Here is a 27,138-nt window from a genome sequence, read left to right on the forward strand (position 1 = left end):
CAGTAAACACATGGATATCTAGTAAAGATGATTGATAATGAAACAGTAAACATCAATATCTAGTAAAGATGATTGGTAATGAAACCGTAAACACATGGATATCTAGTAAAGATGATTGATAATGAAACAGTAAACACATGGATATCTAGTAAAGATGATTGATAATGAAACAGTAAACACATGGATATCTAGTAAAGATGATTGATAATGAAACCGTAAACACATTGATATGTAGTAAAGATGATTGATATTGATGTCATTTTTCAATGACATCAACACTGAATTGATAAACATACATGCCAGAAATCAACATACAATATGATAATATCTTCAAGAAATAACGAGAAAATTACATGTTTCAAATTCTGTGCATGTGTGTTCAGGACAGTTTTGCTATTGTTTTTACTGGTAACAGTATTTGGAGACAATACAAGCACACTCGCTATACCTATTAAAAAAAATGGTGTCCAGATTATGTATAATAAAGGTTACCTCCATAATAAGTCATTCTAACTTACGAAATATCAATTGAAAACATGCACAACTTTAATGTTGAAAACAGCCCAACTTCATCAGGAAACATTTATTCTTGTACACAGAATGAATAAGTGAAATGCGAGAAGTTATTTCACAAACACAATTCTTGTGTTAAGAAAAAATTGTTGGAGTACTGGTGTCAAAGGTGAGTGGGGGAAATTTGGACAAAACATTTAAAATGTGAAAGTCAGTTTTGTACTGAATTTTTAGAAATTATAACTTGTGGTAAAGTGATGTCAGATATGGTATAATTCCTAAGGTGATACACCTTCCATGAGATTGTTGCCAGGGTATAATGAAATGGCATTAAAACGATAAAATTCATAGCAGGGTATACTGGAATTGCCCTGAAATAAAATGTTATGATGTGGTCCGCATCCCTTGAGAATGTTGCCAGGGTATACTGGAATCACCCTGCTATATATAATGAATGTCTTTGGTATTATTTGGTATGTAAGCGATAGTGCAATCGACAGTGAAAAATAAGAAAACAAATTTTGTAGACTTGTAGTTGACATAAAAGGGATGGTGAGTACAGCTTTATACGATTACCACCAATAACAAAAAAGAGGACTGTGATAGCAGAAGGTTGGCACCTTCGGAGAGTATTACTTATCCTTGGGGAAGATAATTCTAGTTACAGTTGCATTGGTTCTAGTTAGAATTGGATTAAATTAGAATATTTTGGAAGCAAAATAATTTCGTCTGTCAAAATGTGATTTGTTAATAGATACTATGAAATAAATAGCTTACATTTGAAAACTTATAGGGTTGATTACTAAGAAACTTTACATACCAGTATCTATTTAACTGTGTTTGATCATTGTTGACTTTCATCATCATGATGGTTTTTTCATCCTCATCACCATTTTTTCATCCTGGTCATTTCAGAAACCTGGTCAACAGAAGCCTGGCTTGTCAAAACAGCTGCCCCCACATGTAGGACATGGACAGTCATATATCCCTCAACAGCCTACCAATGGTGCGGCACCACCCCCAAAGTTCTCATTAGATATATCACAGCCAGCAATGGATGACCGCCCTGTCCCTATGGGGGATGATGATGATGTTCCAGACCTCTCACACAATGACATCCCAGAGGAATATATCGATGATATGGGTACTAAACATATTTACAAAGCTGATCTCTGGTACATTGTATTTACAAAGCTGATCTCTGGTACATTGTATTTACAAAGCTGATCTCTGATACATTGTATTTACAAAGCTGATCTCTGGTACATTGTATTTACAAAGCTGATCTCTGGTACATTGTATTTACAAAGCTGATCTCTGATACATTATATTTACAAAGCTGATCTCTGGTACATTGTATTTACAAAGTTGATCTCTGGTACATTGTATTTACAAAGCTGATCTCTGATACATTGTATTTACAAAGCTGATCTCTGGTACATTGTATTTACAAAGCTGATCTCTGGTACATTGTATTTAAAGCTGATCTCTGGTACATTGTACATTGTATTTACAAAGCTGATCTCTGATACATTGTATTTACAAAGCTGATCTCTGATACATTGTATTTACAAAGCTGATCTCTGGTACATTGTATTTACAAAGCTGATCTCTGGTACATTGTACATTGTATTGACAAAGCTGATCTCTGATACATTGTACATTGTATTTACAAAGCTGATCTCTGGTACATTGTACATTGTATTTACAAAGCTGATCTCTGATACATTGTATTTACAAAGTTGATCTTTGATACATTGTACATTGTATTTACAAACCTGCATTGTATTTACAAAGCTGATCTCTGATACATTGTACATTGTATTTACAAAGCTGATCTCTGGTACATTGTATTTACAAAGCTGATCTCTGGTACATTGTATTTACAAACCTGATACATTGTACATTGTATTTCTGTGTAGGTGACGAGGACTTGGATGATCAGGATGAAGGGCCAGCCTCCCACAGACTAGCAGCCAGTATGGGAGTCAGTGCCCATAGCATGCAGATGATGAAGGCATCCTTCTTCGGGGATGAGGAACAGCATAATGGAGGAGGTAAGAAATATGTAAAATATTAACAGTATTTGTGAAATACATCCCTATGAAGATTACATAGTTGGCTGCGTTTCTTGTGTTATAGTAATAAACAGTAATATTTTATCTTTATTTTCATGCTAGAAGCATTGCACTACATTTAGCACTACCAGTTATTCTAGTTACACTTTTTCTGTAGCAAACCATGATGGTGAATGAATTCATAACTGCTCTAATTGTTTCAGATTTGATAAGGCTTTAATTTAGGTGTGCCAAATAAAGTATATTGATAGTATCTGGTTGAAATAGTTCATCCTGGATTACCAAAACTAGTTTCCTTATATACAGATAGAGACAAGGCGATAGAGAAACGCCACGAGACAACAGACAAACACGGACCTAGTCTCTTTAGCTCAGCCTACAAATCCAAGTGTATGTCTCCTGTCAAACTGTCACAGATGCCACAGACCACAGACTTTAGGGAACAACAAGGTAAGAATGATCTGGTAAAGGTTACATCATCAACCTTATAACAACACAGATCTGGTAAAGGTTACATCGTCAACCTTATAACAACACAGATCTGGTAAAGGTTACATTGTCAACCTTATAACAACACAGATCTGGTAAAGGTTACATCGTCAACCTTATAACAACACACATCTGGTAAAGGTTACATCGTCAACCTTATAACAACACAGATCTGGTAAAGGATACATTGTACATTGTATTTCTGTGTAGGTGACGAGGACTTGGATGATCAGGATGAAGGGCCAGCCTCCCACAGACTAGCAGCCAGTATGGGAGTCAGTGCCCATAGCATGCAGATGATGAAGGCATCCTTCTTCGGGGATGAGGAACAGCATAATGGAGGAGGTAAGAAATATGTAAAATATTAACAGTATTTGTGAAATACATCTCTATGAAGATTACATAGTTGGCTGCGTTTCTTGTGTTATAGTAATAAACAGTAATATTTTATCTTTATTTTCATGCTAGAAGCATTGCACTACATTATGATAGCACTACCAGTTATTCTAGTTACACTTTTTCTGTAGCAAACCATGATGGTGAATGAATTCATAACTGCTCTAATTGTTTCAGATTTGATAAGGCTTAAATTTAGGTGTGCCAAATAAAGTATATTGATAGTATCTGGTTGAAATAATTCATCCTGGATTACCAGAACTAGTTTCCTTATATACAGATAGAGACAAGGCGATAGAGAAACGCCACGAGACAACAGACAAACATGGACCTAGTCTCTTTAGCTCAGCCTACAAATCCAAGTGTATGTCTCCTGTCAAACTGTCACAGATGCCACAGACCACAGACTTTAGGGAACAACAAGGTAAGGATGATCTGGTAAAGGTTACATCATCAACCTTATAACAACACAGATCTGGTAAAGGTAACATCGTCAACCTTATAACAACACACATCTGGTAAAGGTTACATCGTCAACCTTATAACAACACAGATCTGGTAAAGGTAACATTGTCAACCTTATAACAACACAGATCTGGTAAAGGTAACATCGTCAACCTTATAACAACACACATCTGGTAAAGGTTACATCGTCAACCTTATAACAACACAGATCTGGTAAAGGTTACATCATCTACCTTATAACAACACAGATCTGGTAAAGGTTACATCGTCAACCTTACAACAACACAGATCTGGTAAAGGTAACATCGTCAACCTTATAACAACACATATCTGGTAAAGGTTACATCGTCAACCTTATTAACAACACAGATCTGGTAAAGGTTACATCATCAACCTTATAACAACACAGATCTGGTAAAGGTTACATCGTCAACCTTACAACACAGATCTAGTAAAGGTTACATCATCAACCTTATAACACAGATCTGGTAAAGGTTACATTGTCTACCTTATAACAACACAGATCTGGTAAAGGTTACATTGTCAACCTTATAACAACACAGATCTGATAAAGGTTACATCGTCAACCTTATAACAACACAGATCTGGTAAAGGTTACATTGTCAACCTTATAACAACACAGATCTGGTAAAGGTTACATCATCAACCTTATAACAACACAGATCTGGTAAAGGTTACATTGTCAACCTTATAACAACACAGATCTGGTAAAGGTTACATCATCAACCTTATAACAACACACGTTTACAAAATAATCTACACCTACACTGAACAAATCTACCAAGAGACAATTCCAGTACCTACCGGCCTACACTAGTACACTAGGTTTGTCAATTTAACACAGAAAGAAGTTATTTGATTAAGTACCATATCATAGTCACACCATATCCACAACCTTCCAGGAACTAATTTCCCTATTTCTGGAGTATTCCCATGTTGTATATACTGGAATTAGCCCTAAGAACACTTAGCTTCACATAATTTACATACAGACACAAGCATTGAAGGAAAAGTACAAAATCCAGCACTTCTTTACAAAGAAGATGCTGAATATGAATTTTTTGATCAAACATTATAACTGAACTTGTAGTCTGTATGAACTATAACAGTTACTTTGCAATGTTTGTATTATATATACATTTCGCATGTACTATATTTCATGGGGAAATCCTGTGTATTTATTAGTGAATTAGTGAATGCTATTCCAATATTGATAATAATCTGTGATTTGAAATCAGGAATAAGTTTTGTTAATCACTTGCAATATTAAAATGACTCATACACTCCTAAATCTAGATGTTAGATAAAAATAAATTGGCAAACTTCAGTTAACATACCTCTTTATGTATTTTCCATTTCTGTATTACTAATCAGGAATGTTTCCACCTCGTATCCATACACCTGAACCTATACGACCTGCTAAGAAGAATTTCCAGTACCCACCTGTGGCTGAACACATGACTCTAGCTAGTGGAATGAAGCGTGAGGATTTCCCACAGAAGATTGTTGGCTCCCGTGTCCAGAGAGAAATTCCTGAGTATTCCAAATCGGAAATGTATGGGAAACAGAATCTGATAAAAGATGCCGCTTTGTTTATGGGACGGTCATTCCGTGTGGGCTGGGGACCAAACTGGACACTCGCCCATTGTGGAACACCTATTACAAAGGAGATCACAGGTACAGTAAACAAGTCAAAGTTCATGTTGTTATCATTCTGTATTGTATGGGGACCAGACAAGTCCATTGTGACATGTTTAATATTTAAAAACGATATCTCAAGTAGAGGACTCTGTGTCAAGAGACTGCCAAGGGAAGTAAATAGAAACTAGATTCAAGGTCACAGAGGTCAAATTTGTTGAAACATTCAAATTACTTCTCAATAACCAAAAAAGCCCAGAATCATGATATTCAGATGGGAGGTTCCTGGCATGGAGCCCCACAAACTTTATGAAAAGCAATGACTTTGACCATATTAAATTCACGGAGGTCAAATGTATTAAAACATTCTATTGATTTCTTCTCACAAACCTAAAGGCCTAGAATAATATTTTGATGGTAGGTTCTTAGGATGGAGCCCCACAAAGTTTGCCAAAAGAAATGACCCTGTTTCTATATGATTTACAATCACTGCCACTGTGAAATATTCTTGTATTTATGGCTATCATTAGCTGATTCAAATGTCTGCATTTTTATCCTTAAATAAAGCCCCTTGTCTAGTGTAATAGTTTTAGTTTTGAAGTTTATTTCTGAATCAATTTAAGCTTAGTATTTTAAAATTGATAATTTTACAAAAAAATTGCAAATAGAGACAGTTATCGAGAGATTTTCTAAAAAGTTTTTAAGTAAGATATCAGGAGTTTTTGAGGAGTAACCATTTAGGATCACATTTCTGTTACAGAAGAGAAGGATGTGGTTGGGTTCTCACTGTTGTCGGGTGGGAGAACACGGCCTGCTGTAGACAGTACATACGAGTGGAAGGTCACCATGGAGAAGGTTGATGTGGCCGGCTACTTCAGGCAGGAGGACACAACTGTGGTGGTTAGTTTAAACATAGTTCTAGTTCATGACATACCAGTGAAAATGTCCTCTGATTCCAATAACCAAGTTATTGTGTAATATTTCAAACTTGAAAGAATTCGCGTATAAAACTAATGAGTTGAGTACTGAGAATTGTGAACAGAAGACATCATACCCCAGACTTTTACCTGTAAGTCCCATATATGTCTCATTGCTCTATAGTCCACCCCACCAGTAAAATTCTATTCTGTCCAGTTTCCAGATTTAGATTATCACTGTGTTTATTTTCATTATCTATACTACATCCAAATAATATTCTATCAGTTACAAATAATCTAACTACTTACGGTATCTTGAAACTACGCCAATCAGTTTCTGTCTGAATTCCTAAATAACACTGCACGCATGTTTCTTTTAAAATAACTGCACCTGACTATCTCCTGTCAAACAAATCTGCTTTGGTCAATTTCTTTGAATTAAATCCTCTGTAACTTGTTCCAGAATAACTGTTCTTATCTCTATCTATCTAGCACAACCACGAGGAACTCCTGATGATCCAACTCGACCACTCGGAGAAGACGAGGTCCGATTCCTGTCCTCACTTTGTACCTAGTCCAGGAGTGGATGCCCTACATCAGTATGCAGACAGGGCCAAGCTCGACAAACAGGATACTGGTAAGGTTCACAATAGAAATCTTTATAGTAGTCACATGTTAAATGGTCACAGTATTTAGTTGTGTATCATTTTAGCTGCATTGTGACCTTTCAAACATTGTTCCTAGATAAATCTAGGTTAACATGTCCAAGATAAAAGGGGGTTGTGATATCAAGATAAACTGATCTTTTAAGGTGATATAAAAATATCAAAGATAAATGGATATTAAGATGTCTAGGTAAGATGAAAATTAAGATATGTAAGATAAAAAGCGTATTGTGATATCGAGATAAAATTATAAAATTTCAAGGTAAAAAATGAGAATATTTAAGATAAGTGGATAAAGTAAGCGCACTTTGTTGCTTGCATATTTGGAGGATTTCAGAGAAAGGATAATATATGCTCACAGACCTGATTTAAACATTTACAGAGGGACACCCAGATTATGACTCATTGAGTCACATGACCACAGTGTTTGACTTGTGCGTATCATTATGGGGACGGTTACCAGCCTTCCCAGACCTTGGTAGGTACAGAAATTGGACTGTGTTACAGCTTAAATACTGAGAGATACATATTATAGTGCATGATTTTTAACCAGTAGCTACTGTGATTGTGTTGTAATTCACCAAGTCATTGCTTTAATTTTACTGCTTCAATTTTAATGATTCGAATGGTTGGTCTTTAACGTGAGAGATCATCTGGTTATCCTAGAGTTGATGACATTGAAATGCTGTTGTAGATGATATAGTAACATGAGTGATCGAGCTGGCTATCTTAGAGTGACATTGAAATGCCGTTGTAGATGATATAGTAACACTAGTGATCGAGCTGGCTATCTTAGAGTGACATTGAAATGCCGTTGTAGATGATATAGTAACATGAGTGATCGAGCTGGTTATCTTAGAGTGACATTGAAATGCTGTTGTAGATGATATAGTAACATGAGTGATCGAGCTGGTTATTAGGTCATCTGACCCGAAGGGTCAGGATGACCTATAGTCATCATGCTTGTCCGTCGTCGTGCGCCGTGCGCCGTCCGCCGTCCGCCGTGCGCCGTGCGTAAACTTTTCACATTTCAAACTTCTTCTCAAGTTCCATCAGTGGGATTGAGTTGAAACTTGCCTGAAATGATGCTGGGATGGTCCTGACCAAGTGTTGTTATTTTTCGGGTCAGTCTGAAATCCAAGATGGCCGCCACAGCCGCCATTTTGAAAACACATTTGAAACTTCTTCTCAAGTTCCACTGGTGAGATTGAGCTGAAACTTGCCTGAAAGTATCCTGGGATGGTCCTGAGGAAGTGTTGTTATTTTTCAGGTCGGTCAGAAATCCAAGATGGCCGCCATGGCAACCATCTTGAAAAACACATTTTAAACTTCTTCTCCAGTTCCACTGGTGCCATTGACCTGGAAATTAGTGAGGATGTTAAGGAAGGAGAGCCAACAAAGTGTTGTTATTTTTTGGCCCCGTAAAAACTTCGACATGGCAGCCATGGCGGCCATTTTGTAAAATGATTGCGCAATCATGGTTCTTCTAAACAACACCTATTTAAAACTTCTTCTCAAATTCCACCAGTGGGATTCAGCTCTTACTTACCAGAAATGATCCTGAGATGGTCCTGAGGAAGTGTTGTTATTTTTCGGGTCGGTCAGAAATCCAAGATGGCCGCCATGGCAACCATCTTGAAAAACACATTTTAAACTTCTTCTCCCGTTCCACTGGTGCCATTGAGCTGGAAATTGGTGAGGATGTTAAGGAAGGAGAGCCAACAAAGTGTTGTTATTTTGCGACCCCGTAAAAACTTTGACATGGCAGCCATGGCGGCCATTTTGAAAAGTGATTGCGCAATCATGGTTCTTTTAAACAACACCTATTTAAAACTTCTTCTCAAATTCCATCAGTGGGATTGAGCTGCAACTTGCCTGAAATGATGCTGGGATGGTCCTGACCAAGTGTTGTTATTTTTCGGGTCGGTCAGAAATCCAAGATGGCCGCCATGGCAACCATGTTGAAAAACACATTTTAAACTTCTTCTCCAGTTCCACTGGTGCCATTGAGCTGGAAATTGGTGAGGATGTTAAGGAAGGAAAGCCAACAAAGTGTTGTTATTTTTCGACCCCGTAAAAACTTTGACATGGCAGCCACGGCGGCCATTTTGTAAAGTGATTGCGCAATCATGGTTCTTCTAAACAACACCTATTTAAAACTTCTTCTCAAATTCCATCAGTTGGATTGAGCTGCAACTTGCCTGAAATGATGCTGGGATGGTCCTGACCAAGTGTTGTTATTTTTCGGGTCAGTCCGAAATCCAAGATGGCCGCCATAGCCGCCATTTTGAAAACACATTTTAAACTTCCTCTCAAGTTCCACCAGAGCTGTTGGGCTGAAACTTGCCTGAAATGATCCTGAGATGATCCCGACCAAGTGTTGTTATTTTTCGGGTCGGTCCGAAATCCAAGATGGCCGCCATAGCCGCCATCTTGAAAAACACATTTTAAACTTCTTCTCAAAATTCACCAATGCTATTGAGCTGAAACTTGCCTGTAATGATTCTGATATGATCCCGACCAAGTGTTGTTATTTTTCGGGTCGGTCCGAAATCCAAGATGGCCTCCATAGCCGCCATCTTGAAAAACACATTTAAACTTCTTCTCCAGTTCCACTGGTGCCATTGAGGTGGAAATTGGTGAGGATGTTAAGGAAGGAGGGCCAACAAAGTGTTGTTAATTTTTCGGCCTCGTAAAAACTTTGACATGGCAGCAATGGCGGCCATTTTGTAACATGATTACGCAATCATGGTTTTCCTGAACAACACCTATTTCAAACTTCTTCTCAAATTCCACCGGTGGGATTCAGCTGTAACTTACCAGAAATTATCCTTAGATGGTCCAGACCAAGTGTTATTATTTATTGGGTCAGTCAGAAATCCAAGATGGCCACCATGGCCAACAGTGCCACTATATACTTGCTACAGAGAATGCATACTACAATAATATAAGGGTTTTAATTTAGAGTCAGATGACCGTTAAGGCCCCTGGGCCTCTTGTCTTAGAGTGACATTGAAATGCTGTTGTAGATGATATAGTAACATGAGTGATCGAGCTGGTTATCTTAGAGTGACATTGAAAAGCTGTTGTAGATGATATAGTAACATGAGTGATCGAGCTGGCTATCTTAGAGTGACATTTAAATGCCGTTGTAGATGATATAGTAACACTAGTGATCGAGCTGGCTATCTTAGAGTGACATTGAAATGCCGTTGTAGATGATATAGTAACATGAGTGATCGAGCTGGTTATCTTAGAGTTGATGACATTGAAATGCCGTTGTAGATGATATAGTAACATGAGTGATCGAGCTGGTTATCTTAGAGTGACATTGAAATGCTGTTGTAGATGATATAGTAACATGAGTGATCATGCTGGTTATCTAAGAGTGACATTGAAATGCTGTTGTAGATGATATAGTAACGAGTGATCGAGCTGGTTATCTTAGAGTGACATTGAAATGTTGTTGTAGATGATATAGAGGACTGTTACGATTACCATCATGACCGACGAGAGGCGCTGTCACAATGGCTCATGGACACATCAAAAGAGGTTATTAAAAAGGAGATCAGTGATGCTAAGTACAAAGTGAGTATCAATTTTAACATGAAATACTCAGTATATCATAAAGTGATTATATAGGAAAGCCCTCTAGGGCAAACACTTAGTTTATATATTAAGGTAATGGGGCTGGTATATATTTTTCTAGATTAATAAATCATATTTGTAATTAAATTGTATTTGATCGCTTGGAAGCGAGAAATGTGTGTTTTCCTAATCAAGAATGTTCTGTTGAAGTTTATTTCATTGTTTCAATAATAATGCTGTACATGCTGTGAGAACTTTAAGTACAGTTGAATAATTCAGTTAAAGAAATACTTCACTGTTAAAAATAAATCTGCAATCTCAAAAAAACAGTGAGTCATTCTTAATGTATAAAATCCTTCTTCAGAATAAGAACCACCTGCCTGCTGTACTGGCTCACCTAAGTGGTAACCAGATATCAGAGGCATGTTCCCTGGCCCAGTCTTCCTCTGACCACCGCCTGGCACTGACACTGGCCCAGGCTGCTGGCAGTCACATCCCTAGACAGCTGGTGGAGAGCATGCTTAACGAGTGGATAGAGCTCGAGGTGAGTACAGCCTGTCGTCCATATACTGGTACTAGTTAGGCCTGAAAAATAATGCAGTTTCTGCTAACACACTGGAAACAAGTATTTGAAAATTGGGTTCGTAGGTGGGGAATTGTTTTTCATCTTTTGAATAGTTTTTACTAGTAGGGTTATATGGACAAGGAATCTTGACTATAATAGTCCCTCCATGAAAATGGATAAAACAATCTTCAGGGTAGGCACAAAAGTATGGGGCCTGTAGGGTTTACAGAAACAGGATTTTTTTTTTAATGCTTTATATTATTATTTAGTTTATTTAGTTTGCTATAAGCTAGAGGCAATTTTTCTACTGATGCAGGTTTTATTTACTCTCTGGGAGTTCAATGTTATTAGTGACAAACGTGAAGTATATTGATGTTCAATGTTATTGGTGACATATATATATACAAGGATGGATGTTTTTCTGTTGTTAACATCTGACTCTCATCAGATACTTAAGTTTTGTGTACAATAAAAAACATACGAATTAACAATAGATATATCTTATTTAATAGGCGTGTAGGTTATCTGGACCCAGTACGACAGAAGATTTACTCATTGATGGCTGGCCGCCTGGTCTGGCCTACACCCGAATCTACAGTTAACTCATGTGAATATATGGATTGGAAACGAGCTCTAGCTTTACATCTATGGTAAATATATAAAGGTCTGATTTCCATTGTCAAAATATGTGCCGAATATCTCCATTGTAACTCCAGTCACAGAATCCTGTTTACATCTATATATAGACTGGAAGATTTATGTTTAACTCCTCTGGTACAAAGACTGCTGTAGGTCATCTGTCTTCTGTCAACTTTTGCCTTAGAGAACATTTAACATTTCTAAAACCACTGAGCTGAATTCAACCAAATTATAGTGGTAACATCTTTGATCCTGGTCTGAGTTTAAAACTTGTTATTCAAGCCTTGAGAATGTTTGTCATGTACAGGTACCTGTGTCCTCCGAGTTGTCCAATCCAACAAGCCCTGGAAGAGTATGACAATGGCTTCCATGGAGCAACCACTTATGGCCGTTACTGTAATCCTCCACTGCCACCATACCTAGAACAATCCTCTGATCTGTCAACCATGGGGACTGACGAGGACCTGGAAATCCAGGACACCTGCTATCACCTGTTGAAACTGTACTCTCAGAGGTCACACAATCTACAGCCACTCCTTAACCCATCCTCATCCACCTCTAGTCACCTGGACTACAGGCTCAGGTAAGCTCCTCTCTATATAGTCACCTGGACTACAGGCTCAGGTAAGCTCTCTCTCTATATAGTCACCTAGACTACAGGCTCAGGTAAGCTCTCTCTCTCTCAAGTCACTTAGACTAAAGGCTCAGGTAAGCTTTCTCTCTAGTCACCTAGACTACAGGCTCAGGTAAGCTCTCTCTCTCTCAAGTCACCTAGCACTAAAGCGCACTCAGTAAGCTCTCTCTCTCTCAAGTCACCTAGACTAAAGGCTCAGGTAAGCTTTCTCTCTAGTCACCTGGACTACAGGCTCAGGTAAGCTCCTCTCTATATAGTCACCTAGACTACAGGCACAGGTAAGCTTTCTCTCTAGTCACCTAGACTACAGGCTCGGGTAAGCTCCTCTACCACTATTCACCTAGACTACAGGCTCAAGTATGCTCATCTGCCCCCAGCTAGCTAGACTACATGTTAAAGTAAGCTTCTCTGTCTGCAGTCTCCTAAACTAAAGGCTCAGGTAAGCTTGTCTGCCATCAGTCACCTAGACTGCATACTCTGGTTATCTCAATCCTTCATTCCAGGTCACCTGCCCTCCAGTCAGTTGGAAAACATGTTGCATCATTAATCACGTCTTTATGACGCCGTTCTTAAATAACATTTGTGATAATAGGACAAAAAGCAATATCAAACAAAACTGAAATCTTCTACAAAGTTCATTGTTCAACAGGTACTGTTAAAAAGCATGTGTATTGTTTGACAGGTAATGTTAAAAAGCATGTGTATTGTTTGACAGGTAATGTAAATAGCATGTGTATCGTTTGACAGGTAATGTTAAAAAGGATGTGTATCGTTTGACAGGTAATGTTAAAAGCATGTGTATTGTTTGACAGGTAATGTAACTAGCATGTGTATTGTTTGACAGGTAATGTTAAAAAGTATGTGTATTGTTTGACAGGTAATGTTAAAAAGTATGTGTATTGTTTGACAGGTAATGTTAAATAGCATGTGTATTGTTTGACAGGTAATGTAAATAGCGTGTGTATTGTTTGACAGGTAATGTTAAAAAGTATGTGTATTGTTTGACAGGTAATGTTAAAAAGCATGTGTATTGTTTGACAGTTTATACACAACACACCAAAACAGTATGAAAGTCAAAAATTTATTGAATGGAACCAATAACTTGTTCAGGCTCATATTAAATATTACCTAAAGGTTTTGGCATTCTTAGGGGCTGCTCATTCTTACAACTAAATAACATCAACTAACAATATTACATAATAAATTTTTACTCGCTACTAAAAAGATACACCTAAACAATTAAGATACTAATTATACTATAGGGGCATGCAACCCCCAAGCTAGAGCGATCATAGCTTAGCTAGCTATGACTAATAGAAAGGAGAGAAACCTAGCTTGAGCGACCTCAAGCCACAGAGTAAGCAGTTGGTAGCTAAAAAGCAGGCAGTTCTGCTAAGACTGTTTCAGATGGGGCGACCCCCGAGCTTGGGTGATCCCAAGCATATCATCTACATAAGAAATAAATACACAAAATATGATATAATGAATTGGGGGCAAGAAATTCCCCGAATTTAAAAGTGCTAATATCACGGCGTGATAAATTCATTACTGTGAGTGATATCCTCTAACTATTCCGTACTAAGAAGAGCAGCCCAAAATAAAAATAAAAATGTGACAGCATGTAATAAAATAAAGCTTATAATTAACCAACACAGATGTACAAAAAGGTGCTGCGAGCCGGCTGCCCCAACCTGAATCAGGGAGGTAGGTTTATCCAATGCTCAGACCAGCTTGCCAGGTGTTGTCTCACCATGAGGCCTTACTTACCCCTAAACAAATGAGCCCGAAACAAGTAAAAAAGACATGTAATAAATATAAATATTATAAGTAAACACATATAATAAAAACAACATATACACATGAAAAGTACAGGCAATCAAAACAAAACAACAGTATATAAATATTAAAAGGTAATTATAATATAATATAAACAATTATACACAAACAACAGTAAAGAAAACTGCAAATTATCAAAGGTGGAGGTGGGGCGGATGGTGGATGATGAATAAAACACTGCTGCTACAAATAATCACGCTGCTTGAAAATGAATGCAGGTGGCGCTATCCCCTGACGTATTTCCATTGGTCAAGAACATCACGTGATCAAAGGCGCGAGGTTAGAAATAGATATTTACTAACATGAAGACTGTGACGGGGTTTTTAAATGTTGTGTACAAACAACTATTTAGTAAACAAAATATCATGTAATGTTAAAAAGCATGTGTATTGTTTGACAGGTAATGTTAAGTATGTGTATTGTTTGACAGGTAATGTTAAAAACCATGTGTATTGTTTGACAGGTTATGTTAATAGCATGTGTATTGTTTGACAGGTAATGTAAATAGCATGTGTATTGTTTGACAGGTAATATTAAAAAGTATGTGTATTGTTTGACTTCCATTACAGCTGGCATCTCCACCAATCCCTGGATGCACTTGGATACAGACACCTGTCCTCCTACCATAGAAATTCCATACACATGAGCTTCGCCTCCCAGCTCGAGTCCCTTGGCCTCTGGGAGTGGGCGGTGTTCGCTGTACTTCACATTGAACAGCAAACATAGTAAGTTATCACCCAGAATGATTTATAAGCCGAATCATGCTAGCTCCATGTGTTTAAGAACACAATTTAATCTGCGGAAAGGGAATTGGGCCTAATTGTCCAAAAATCAAATACAAAACTTTTTCTCTGTGTTCTCTGGTGAAATTATTTTAATGTCAGCTTTTGATCATTTGTTGATGTCAGACTAACAAGTCTAGTTTTTGTCATTTTAGTCGAGAGTCTGCTGTAAGGGAGCTGTTACTCAGACACGTCAGTCTCTCTAAAGACCATTTCTACCTGGAAAAGGAACAGTTCCTCAGAGAAAAACTTGATGTCCCAGCAGAGTGGATTCATTTTGCAAAGGTAAGGATGTTAAGTTGTTTATTGGATTGTAATTTTTAGTCCACCATCTTCAGATAGACCAAATATAGACCATTCAATGGTGTGTGTTCAGATCCCTCTGGGATGTCTTGTTCATTGATGTTGGAAGATATTTCAGTACTTTTGTCACAGTTTGTCAGAGTTTTCTGGTCTTAGGAATTTGGCTAGGTACCGTTTCAGCTGCCTAATTCATCTATGTTTTCATTGGATAATGAAGTTAAGGAAACTTAATTTATCGTTATGTGAAAAATTAGGTTGCAGTATTCTTATCATTGGACTAAGCTTTCAACTTACTTTTTATAGGCAATGAGAGCAAGGTTTGAGAGTCGTCCCCATGAAGAGGCATGGCATTTGCTGAAGTCTGGACACTGGAATGACAGTCACCGCGTGGTACTGAATCACATAGCATCAGATGCTATCATCAGTGGTAGGTTTGGGTCACATCACATACATCACATACCCTGAGTGGTACTGAAACACATTGTATCAGATGCTATCATCAGTGGTAGGTTTGGGTCGTATCACATACATCACATACCCCGCGTGGTACTGAAACACTTTGTATCAGATGCTATCATCAGTGGTAGGTTTGGGTCGTATCACATATCCCTAGTGGTACTGAAACACTTTGTATCAGATGCTATCATCAGTGGTAGGTTTGGGTCGTATCACATATCCCTAGTGGTACTGAAACACTTTGTATCAGATGCTATCATCAGTGGTAGGTTTGGGTCACATCACATACATCACATACCCTGAGTGGTACTGAAGCACTTTGTATCAGATGCTATCATCAGTGGTAGGTTTGGGTCGTATCACATATCCCTAGTGGTACTGAAACACTTTGTATCAGATGCTATCATCAGTGGTAGGTTTGGGTCACATCACATACATCACATACATCATAGTTACCCCCACCCACCCCTGCAGCAGCTTGTCTGTCTGTCCATACGAAAGTTTTGTCTGATAATTCCTCCTGAAGTAGTGATCCGATTCCAATGAAACGTCACACAAATATAAAGGACCATGCGTTGATGTGCATGCAGCTTTTCCCCCCTCAATATTATGGTTGCTGTGGTAAATGGTCACTATAAACAGGTTTTTTGATAAGGACCTATAGTAACTCCTCAGTTGTTCGGCTGATTCTATTCATGCAGAATTATTCTGAATTTTTGAAAGTTAAAAATACAGTGTCAGTACTATAAAACTTTATTTTGTAAAGCAAATAACAGGGAGTGGGGGTTCTATGGGGTTTTATCTTAATTGAAAGGTATATGACTCTTCATATTATTTTTGTTGTATCAAATAAGATAAAAATATTTCTCTATGACAGCAACTGTCTATCCACCTTTGAAGACAATGTTTTAATTACAAAGTTAATTTAGACATATGCCCTAATTTCCCCTTCAAAAACCTTTACCTCATAGACAAATTTCAGTCAAGTTTCTTGTCTGCAATTTAGAGTTTCATTCCTCACACTTTATCATCTTGTTTATTTTATAAATATTCAGGTTTATCTGCAGCAAACAAACAAAATAACAAGAAAAGTTATTTTCCTTCAGTTGATATGTATTGATGCTTCTTTTCAGAAAACCATGACTATCTTAGAAAATTTCTAGCAGAGTTATCTCCTCCAACACGCTGTAACAAAATTGTTGATTGGTCGAGGGGTGGTCATGTTTTCATGGACTACATTAATCTGTGTCAAGAGCTTGAGAATCTGAAGAAAGATCTACAAAAGGATGAGGTAAGTGTTTGTGGTAGGAATTCCACAGAATCATCGTCGGAATGATACACATCTGGATATAACTCAGATGAGGCCATATAAAATTAATTAGTTGGTTCTTAGGCCAATTTTTGAAAAAATACATGAGGAAGGGAAGCATTATTTTTTTTTTAAATTATTGGATGTAAAACATGAGGGTATTTTTTTTTATTTTTTCATTGACATCAAAATGAAATATTTTAATAAATGCTTTGAAGCAACTTCTGTGTTCATTAATTTCAAGAAGAAAAAGCAAAATTTTCACAAAAACGGAACACAGCATTTTTTGTCGGGAAACGTCAAAGTCCCAATCACAATGGACCCATCCTTTAATGAAGTGCATAGTTGTGCCATTGTACAAACTTCCGAAAATCCCCCAAGTATATTCCATGGCAGTATTATTGAGTTTTAGCACTTGCAACTGCTTTTCGTTCAAAATGCTTGAAATATCAGTGAGACTAAAGCACAAACCGGAGTTTAAGGGGGCATAAAGGCAATTTTATTTTATTGTTTTTGCGACAAAATCGGTAATGCAGCTACAATGTTTTGGATGCGGGCACGCCTGAGAACCAATTAATTTATTTTTTATGGCCTAAAATATCATCAAATGTTGCTTTCTTTATATTAGTCTTATATGAACACCAGTTTCTTCACCCTTATTAAATTTCTCTCTAAGGCAGTACAACAGGATGTAGAAATATCTGTTTAGTTAGAAATTAATTTCATATATACATTAAAATAAACCCAGATTATGATGGCTATATTGTTCTCAAAATCATCTTTGAATTTGAAACATATCAATGCAAATTAAGTGCTTTGTTGTTTTGTAGCAACGCTCCAATGTACATCTGGAGGGCCTTCATTCTGATGTGATGTCCCTGTGTAGCCGTGTAGGCAGCCTAGTGTGTACCAATTCTAAAGACAGGTATGGTTAGCTGCCCTGCCTATATACTAATATTTACTGGTGATTAAATATACACTCGTCAGCTGAAAGGCAGTAAGGCCGTAATAGCGGACGTAAAACCCATAAATAAATAAAGTTAAATATACACGACTTTTATCATAATGTGGTAGGAATTAATCAAGATGTTTTCATTTTCCGTAAAGATTATTTTGATATTTAATTTTCGACTTTGGCAAGCTACCACAAAGGGCTATTCCAGTGAATTATCAACCCAGCAGGAGTACAGGTTTGTCAAACAAGGACCTCAAAAAACAATGAATTAACTAATACAATACCATATTATTATAAGATACATTTTCTTACACACCCACCATGAAGAGATTTTTTTTCTGGTGTGGTTCTTAGGGATATATACATGTATTTTACTAAATGTCTTGCAGGAGAATGATGGATAATAGAGAAAATACATCTTACTATATGGTACTGTTTAAAGTAAATCACTTCTTATAGTGGTCCATATTCAACAAACCTTGAGTCCTCACATTAAGTAGATCTTTTACTGGAGTAGCCCTAAAGATCAATACCAGAGTGGATTTGTTAAGTCATTACAAACTATAAACTTTTTATTGGCCACAAGTTATTTCCTCTAAAATATAGATACAATGTTATGAAAGTATTGAAGTTTTAAAGTAAGAATTCAGTCACTGAAATCTGAATTCTGATGACTTCTTGAGTTTGATAAAAATTCTAGTTGTTGCTTCCTCAGGTTATGTCAGTCTGAAATGTCAAAGAAATGTGCTTATCTCCTGCGGACGTTATTAACCTTACAAGGTCAGGATGGGGACCATCTACCTTCAAGGTCAGTATAGACAGCTTAAAACTCTACTGTTTTAATGTGTATTAATATGTTGTACCAGTTCTCTACTAACATGTTGTACCAGTTCTCTACTAATTCACAATCATACAGAATATGATGGAATAGGTCTTGTGAGGAATAAAGAACAGAAAAAAGATGAAGTGGCATATTCAAAATACACATAGAATCCAAAAGAATAAAACTACATCAATAAACAGTGAATTTGGTTCACTGATGAAACTGTCAAAAATACATAGGAACAAGACATACAAGTTCTTATAATAGACTGTTGTATAGATGGTAAGTCACAAATACAGACAAAAACAATATATTGGACAGTGTTATAGTTGGTAAGTCACAAATATAGACAAAAACAATATATTGGACAGTGTTATAGTTGGTAAGTCACAAATACAGACAAAAACAATATATTGGACAGTGTTCTAGTTGGTAGGTCATAAATATAGACAAAAACAATATTTTGGACAGTGTTATTTAAGGATTAACATCAATTATGTTTTCTGTTATACAGTCATAACAGAAAAAACTGGAGTGTACTCTAAATAAACCGTGAAGCGGTTTATGAAGAGAGTACACTCCAGTTTTTTATGTTATGACTGTATAACAGAAAAAATAATTAATGTTAATTCTTATAATTTAATTTCGTCTTATACACACCAAGATATTTCACTTTCTTTGGCGAACTCTTTTCTGTGATGAATTATTACGCAACGTCATCAGCCAATCAAAAATGACGTTACATTTCGCAACGTCAAAAATTTTGTTATGGAGGTATAACAAAATTATTTCAGCCAATGAAAATGCGTGTTTCATAAAAATTAAATTATAGTTGGTAAGTCACAAATACAGACAAAAACAATATATTGGACAGTGTTATAGTTGGTAAGTCATAAATACAGACAAAAACAATGTATTGGACAGTGTTATAGTTGGTAAGTCACAAATACAGACAAAAACAATATATTGGACAGTGTTATAGTTGGTAAGTCACAAATATAGACAAAAACAATATATTGGACAGTGTTATAGTTGGTAAGTCACAAATACAGACAAAAACAATATATTGGACAGTGTTCTAGTTGGTAGGTCATAAATATAGACAAAAACAATATTTTGGACAGTGTTATTTAAGGATTAACATCAATTATGTTTTCTGTTATACAGTCATAACAGAAAAAACTGGAGTGTACTCTAAATAAACCGTGAAGCGGTTTATGAAGAGAGTACACTCCAGTTTTTTATGTTATGACTGTATAACAGAAAAAATAATTAATGTTAATTCTTATAATTTAATTTCGTCTTATACACACCAAGATATTTCACTTTCTTTGGCGAACTCTTTTCTGTGATGAATTATTACGCAACGTCATCAGCCAATCAAAAATGACGTTACATTTCGCAACGTCAAAAATTTTGTTATGGAGGTATAACAAAATTATTTCAGCCAATGAAAATGCGTGTTTCATAAAAATTAAATTATAGTTGGTAAGTCACAAATACAGACAAAAACAATATATTGGACAGTGTTATAGTTGGTAAGTCATAAATACAGACAAAAACAATGTATTGGACAGTGTTATAGTTGGTAAGTCACAAATACAGACAAAAACAATATATTGGACAGTGGTATAGTTGGTAAGTCACAAATATAGACAAAAACAATATATTGGACAGTGTTATAGTTGGTAAGTCACAAATACAGACAAAAACAATATATTGGACAGTGTTATAGTTGGTAAGTCACAAATACAGACAAAAACAATATATTGGACAGTGGTATAGTTGGTAAGTCACAAATACAGACAAAAACAATATATTGGACTGTGGTATAGTTGGTAAGTCACAAATACAGACAAAAACAATATATTGGACAGTGTTATAGTTGGTAAGTCACAAATACAGACAAAAACAATATATTGGACAGTGTTATAGTTGGTAAGTCACAAATATAGACAAAAACAATATATTGGACTGTGTTATAGTTGGAAAGTCACAAATACAGACAAAAACAATATATTGGACAGTGTTATAGATGGTAAGTCACAAATACAGACAAAAACAATATATTGGACAGTGTTATAGTTGGTAAGTCACAAATATAGACAAAAACAATATATTGGACAGTGTTATAGTTGGTAAGTCACAAATATAGACAAAAACAATATATTGGACTGTGTTATAGTTGGAAAGTCACAAATACAGACAAAAACAATATATTGGACAGTGTTATAGATGGTAAGTCACAAATACAGACAAAAACAATATATTGGACAGTGTTATAGTTTGTAAGTCACAAATACAGACAAAAACAATATATTGGACAGTGTTATAGTTGGTAAGTCATAAATACAGACAAAAACAATATATTGGGCAGTGTTATATTTGGTAAGTCACAAATACAGACAAAAACAATATATTGGACAGTGTTATAGTTGGTAAGTCACAAATACAGACAAAAACAATATATTGGACTGTGGTATAGTTGGTAAGTCACAAATACAGACAAAAACAATATATTGGACAGTGTTATAGTTGGTAAGTCACAAATATAGACAAAAACAATATATTGGACAGTGTTATAGTTGGTAAGTCACAAATACAGACAAAAACAATATATTGGACAGTGTTCTAGTTGGTAGGTCATAAATATAGACAAAAACAATATTTTGGACAGTGTTATAGTTGGTAAGTCACAAATACAGACAAAAACAATATATTGGACAGTGTTATAGTTGGAAAGTCACAAATATAGACAAAAACAATATATTGGACTGTGTTATAGTTGGAAAGTCACAAATATAGACAAAAACAATATTTTGGACAGTGTTATAGTTGGAAAGTCACAAATACAGACAAAACAATATATTGGACAGTGTTAAAGTTGGTAAGTCACAAATACAGACAAAAACAATATATTGGACAGTGTTATAATTGGTAAGTCATAAATACATAGAAGAATAACAATGTAAATAGACTGTTATATTATAATTGGTAAGTCATAAATACATTGAAGAATAACAATGTAAATACAGTGGAACTTTGTTAACTCAAACTCACAAAACTCGAATACCCCTCAAAAGTACTTTGTCATTCCCAACCCGATTTGCTCTTTATCCTTGTGAAAAAACTCGGAAAACTCGAATAACAATTTAAATAGAATGATAATTTGACATGTTAAATGTTAAATTACAGTTTGTATACAACAGTTATTTCCCTTTGTTCTGGAACGAACTCTTTTTATTAATATGGTTTAATTAAATATATATTTTTGTTGTTTATTTGTTATTAGATGTTTTTGCAAGTTCTAGACTTATTTATATAAGTGACTGTGATCTTCTATGAACATCTACATGCTTTTGTTATCATTTATGCAAATTTTACAGTACTATGTATAGCTTATGCTAATGAGTACTTTAGGGGTTCCGACTGACCAATCAGGATTATCCCCTAGAGGGGGTCGCCAGTATTGACCATAGATTGAGGCAGTGTTTGATGTAGGAGGTTGCTGTCATTTTTTCTATGCACTTTCTACGACTTTTCCAAGTGTTTTCACCGATCAAAAACTACCTCGAAGGTGCTTAACTTATAGCCTTACGTACCTACAAACATGTGGACGAACTAAACAGTGATCATTTGTGTGTTGTTACAAGTGTTAAGAACTCCGGACATTTTCGTCTGCCGTTGTTTACGTGGAAAAGATTCGTTGTGTTTCTTCACGTGATGGATTATATGTAATACTCGGTCCATCGACCACTTTCTGTGCTGATCTTAGACACCATAACGTTTGATACGTTTAAGACTGTTAAATTAAAGGCCTGCGTTTCAGAGAATCGTATTCGGCGCCATGGGTTTTCGTCAACATGTGGTCGTGACCATGTGCCTTTGTTTGTAAACGAACCCATTCAACCGTTTCGCCTGGTTTTAAATATGGGACCTAAACGCAGAAACAATCGTCCAACACCATATGATCCAGATTTATTGGAGAATTGGACACTTTCCAGGTTACGGGAAGAGTTAAACAGACTAAATGAGCCCTTTCGTAGCAATGAGAAACGGATGGTGCTAGTAAAAAAGTTGAGGGACGCGAGGGCATCGAGTGCGCGATCCCATAATGCACCGCGGCAAGATGGCGACCGCGGTAGTGTTGTGAATGTAAACAGCCAGCAAACTTCTAACACTGACAGCAATCACACTAGAACTTTAATAGATTTAGTAAGCAGCTTAGCTGACAGCGTCACTAAACTGCAGGACAGTTACGTAAGGCTCGAAAGGCGAGTCTCTAACCGGACGAATGATGACACCACAGCAGTGAATCAAACAACCGGACCCGAGCGTACTCTGACACGCAATGCCCCTGCAGCAGCTGCCGGGAGTGACGTACAAATAGCTACAGACAATGTTAGAGGAACTCCAACAGAACCCACGTTCCTTGTGCCACCGACGGAGTATACACTAGAAACCGCCTATCGGAGTTTCAATCTCGCCAATACCGGTCAATCCCAAGGTGAGCAAATTTTGAAAAGAACTCGTTTTGGATTTGCGGCAGAATCGATGCCTTTAGTTGAGACTGTATCCCCGTCTTTGCGACAACAAATTATTTCTGGTAAAGATGTTAACTTAGCAGCGCTGCTTATACCCTATTTCTGCGGCCAGAGTGATCCTGGTGCCCACACGTCCGAGAAACCAGACGTTAGACTAAATAGAACACTCACTCTCAGTGAATTTATTTTGGCTTTTGGGGTGTATAAGCATGTTATGTGTACTGCTCATCCCTCTAGGCATATCGAGTTAGATCTCTACGAACGTGATATCGTCGATATGGGTACCCGTTATGCCTTTGGATTTTATGAGTACCATAAGCAATTTTCCTTACGTGCTGCTGCCCATTTACGCTTCAACAACACTCCCATAGACTGGTCCATTAGGGATAATACTCTCTTTTGTAACATTTTTGCGAATCAAAGACCAGTTACCTGTGAAGTTTGTTGTAGCACTCTACATCAAACTAGTTTCTGCCCTACACCTACAGACCAGAGACCAGGACAATTCCAGAAAAATACTGGTACACAGAGAATCTCTACCAACAAAAGTTCTGCTACACTTGATTCCAAAGGAAGAAAGAAAGAATATCATGAAGGACGCGAAATTTGTAACAATTACAATGGATCAGACGGTTGTAGCAGGCCTGTGTGTTACTATCACCATGTGTGTTTGAACTGTAAGTCTGGTCACCCCAAGTTTGCGTGCCCTTTAGAGTTAACCAGGCCTCCTACTCGCAAGAAATAGCAGTATCACACTCTTTAGTGATAACACCTATTGATATACCGGCTTTGACTTATGAACTTCGTAATCATCCGGATAGGTCGTTTGTTCAACTTTTGATAGATGGGCTCACATATGGGTTTGATACCGGTTTTCAGACTTTACCGAATAGGTCTGTTATATGCAAAAATCTAAGATCAGCCTTAGATGACCCTGTTTGCGTTACCGATTTAGTACAAAAGGAATTAGACAAGGGATACCTTTTAGGGCCTTTTGACTCTATTCCTTTTACCAATTACCGTATTAACCCTATCGGATTGGCAGAGCACAAATACTCAAAAAAGAAAAGGCTTATTGTTGACCTATCGGCTCCGCATGATGATTCCGACAACCCCAGTCTGAACAGCCTTATTGACAAGACAACATGCTCTTTACATTACGTTACTATCGATGATGCTATTCAGCTTATTAAATCACTGGGAAAAAATGCATGGTTAATGAAGACAGACATAACGGACGCTTTCAAGTTATTACCTATCAAACCAGAACTGTGGCCTTATCATGGTATTCAGTGGAACAATAAGTTTTATTTCTTTACTAGACTAGTGTTCGGTAGTAGATCGAGCCCTAAGTTATTTGACAACCTATCTAGAGCAGTCTGCTGGATCGCAAGAAATAACTACAACTTATTGAACATTTTACATCTGTTGGATGATTTTCTAGTAATTGAATCAGCTTCAGTGAATGCTACTGTTACCATGGAGAGACTCTTGTCGGTTTTTTCTAAATTACGCATTCCTCTAGGAGCTCACAAAACCGTGGGTCCCTGTACTTCTTTGGAATACCTGGGGGTCATTTTGGATTCCGTTACCAGTGAAGTCCGATTACCATTGGAGAAGATAGCACGGATTTCAACTATAGTAGACTCTTTTAAGTGGAGGAAATCTTGTACCAAACGTGAACTCCTCAGTCTACTTGGTCATATGATTTTCGCTTGTCGGTGTATCAGACCGGGTCGCTCATTTGTTTCTCACTTGATTAAACTTTCTACAACAGTTGAGAAATTACATTATCATGTAAAACTCACCGACGATTGTCGCGCAGATCTCGATATGTGGTCTCACTTTTTGAGACAGTGGAATGGTGTTTCGTTCTTTTTAGATGACCACATAACCAATTCAGCTGACTTACATTTGTTCACTGATGCCACTCTCGACTCATTTGGAGGGATTTATTTGAATCAGTGGTTTCAAGGATTTTTTCCTCAGAGCTTAAAAAATACTGACCCGTCTATGGCCCTTTTTGAACTATATCCGATTGTGATGGCGTGTGTTCTATGGGGACATCAGTGGTCTAAGAAACGTATTTTGTTCCACTGTGACAATTTAGCTACCGTTGAAATCATCTCGAAGGGACGTTCTAAAGTTAAGAGCATCATGGGGCTTATGCGTAAACTAACTTACCATTCTGCCATCAACAATTATGTCATCCATGCTATTCACATACCCGGGAAACTAAATAATGTTGCGGATGCAATTTCTCGGTTCCAGATGCAGCGTTTCAGGCAGCTGGCACCCAAGGCCGATGCCTTTCCAATTCCCTGTCTCCAAATGTCTGCTTTAATGATGAACTAAGCTCAGAGGTGGACAAGTTGTGGAACTGTGCTCTAAGTGAAAGAACTCTTGCCACTTACCGATCAGGTTTGAAGTGTTTTCAAACTTTCATTCTCTTACAAGGCATCGCCTTTCCAGTGAATTCACTACCACCAGTGTCAGAAGATCTACTTATCCGTTTTGTCACTTATTGCCATACAGCCTTAAGCTTGAAATTTGACACTATAAAGCTGTACCTGGCTGGCGTGCGTTTTTTCTACATTCGTTATAATTTCGGAGATCCCCTAACTTACACTACAAGATTGTCATACATTTTACGGGCAATTAAGAAAAATCGCGTAGGTGATACTTATAAACGTTTTCCTATCACTTGCGATGTGCTTACAAAATTGTGTTGGGTGCTATCTAGTACAAGTGGTGTGTTTGAGCCTTTTATTGACCAGATGCTCATATGTGTGTTCAAGACAGCCTTTTACGGCTTTCTACGATGTGGCGAGTTTACTTGTTCGAAACGCCAAGATCACAACTTTATTCGTTTCCGTGATATAAATGTGTTACCTGACAAGTCTTGTTTTCATCTGTGTTTACGCTCTTCGAAAACCGACCCATTCGGTAAAGGTGTGGTTATCAAAATCTTTGAGAATGGTTCGTTGGCTCCAGTATCCACGATGCAGAACTATTTACAAATGCGACTTTTGCAAGGTGCCAATCCAGATTCTCCTTTGTTTGTGGACAATGCACTTTCGTCCAAACCTCTTTTGCGCTGCACTTTTATCTCATACTTGAAAGATACTTTAACGCGGGTAGGGGTAGACAACCGTGATTACAATGGTCATTCCTTTCGGATTGGTGCTGCCACCTCGGCTGCAGCAGCTGGTGTTGAAGACCATGTTATTCAAACTCTTGGAAGGTGGTCTTCCGATTGCTACGTACGATATATTCGCATCGACCCTTCGATCGTTGCTCTAGCTCAGATGAATATGACCATTACTAAGTAGGTTGTGTCTTATATTATAGATGGCATGTTTATTATCCTAAGTACTGTATATAGGCATGTTTTCATGAGTTCATTCATTATATAATATGTTCAAATCAGTATTAATGATTTTATCTTAATTTATTGGGGGCTCTCACTCATAAGTAGTAGTGTATACATTTTACTTATTTCGCTCAATTTTGGCTTTTAAT

General features: G+C 37.0%; 1 protein-coding gene across 1 annotated transcript in view; it reads left to right on the forward strand.

The window, feature by feature from the left end:
- LOC117329979 (nuclear pore complex protein Nup98-Nup96-like) overlaps positions 1-27,138 on the forward strand; it is a 57,062-nt gene that overhangs the window by 26,624 nt on the left and 3,300 nt on the right. The window contains exons 23-42 of the mRNA XM_033888211.1: positions 1,429-1,657; positions 2,436-2,570; positions 2,898-3,041; positions 3,291-3,425; positions 3,757-3,900; positions 5,337-5,639; positions 6,361-6,500; positions 7,010-7,154; positions 7,565-7,660; positions 10,655-10,770; positions 11,135-11,314; positions 11,533-11,540; positions 11,848-11,985; positions 12,282-12,557; positions 15,014-15,169; positions 15,382-15,511; positions 15,833-15,956; positions 17,119-17,276; positions 18,125-18,219; positions 18,965-19,057. Of these exons, the coding sequence (XP_033744102.1) occupies positions 1,429-1,657; positions 2,436-2,570; positions 2,898-3,041; positions 3,291-3,425; positions 3,757-3,900; positions 5,337-5,639; positions 6,361-6,500; positions 7,010-7,154; positions 7,565-7,660; positions 10,655-10,770; positions 11,135-11,314; positions 11,533-11,540; positions 11,848-11,985; positions 12,282-12,557; positions 15,014-15,169; positions 15,382-15,511; positions 15,833-15,956; positions 17,119-17,276; positions 18,125-18,219; positions 18,965-19,057 (2,945 nt within the window). The remainder of the gene's footprint in view (positions 1-1,428; positions 1,658-2,435; positions 2,571-2,897; positions 3,042-3,290; positions 3,426-3,756; positions 3,901-5,336; positions 5,640-6,360; positions 6,501-7,009; positions 7,155-7,564; positions 7,661-10,654; positions 10,771-11,134; positions 11,315-11,532; positions 11,541-11,847; positions 11,986-12,281; positions 12,558-15,013; positions 15,170-15,381; positions 15,512-15,832; positions 15,957-17,118; positions 17,277-18,124; positions 18,220-18,964; positions 19,058-27,138) is intronic.

This window comes from Pecten maximus, chromosome 6 (assembly GCF_902652985.1).
Source record: "Pecten maximus chromosome 6, xPecMax1.1, whole genome shotgun sequence".
NCBI classification, from domain to species: domain Eukaryota; kingdom Metazoa; phylum Mollusca; class Bivalvia; order Pectinida; family Pectinidae; genus Pecten; species Pecten maximus.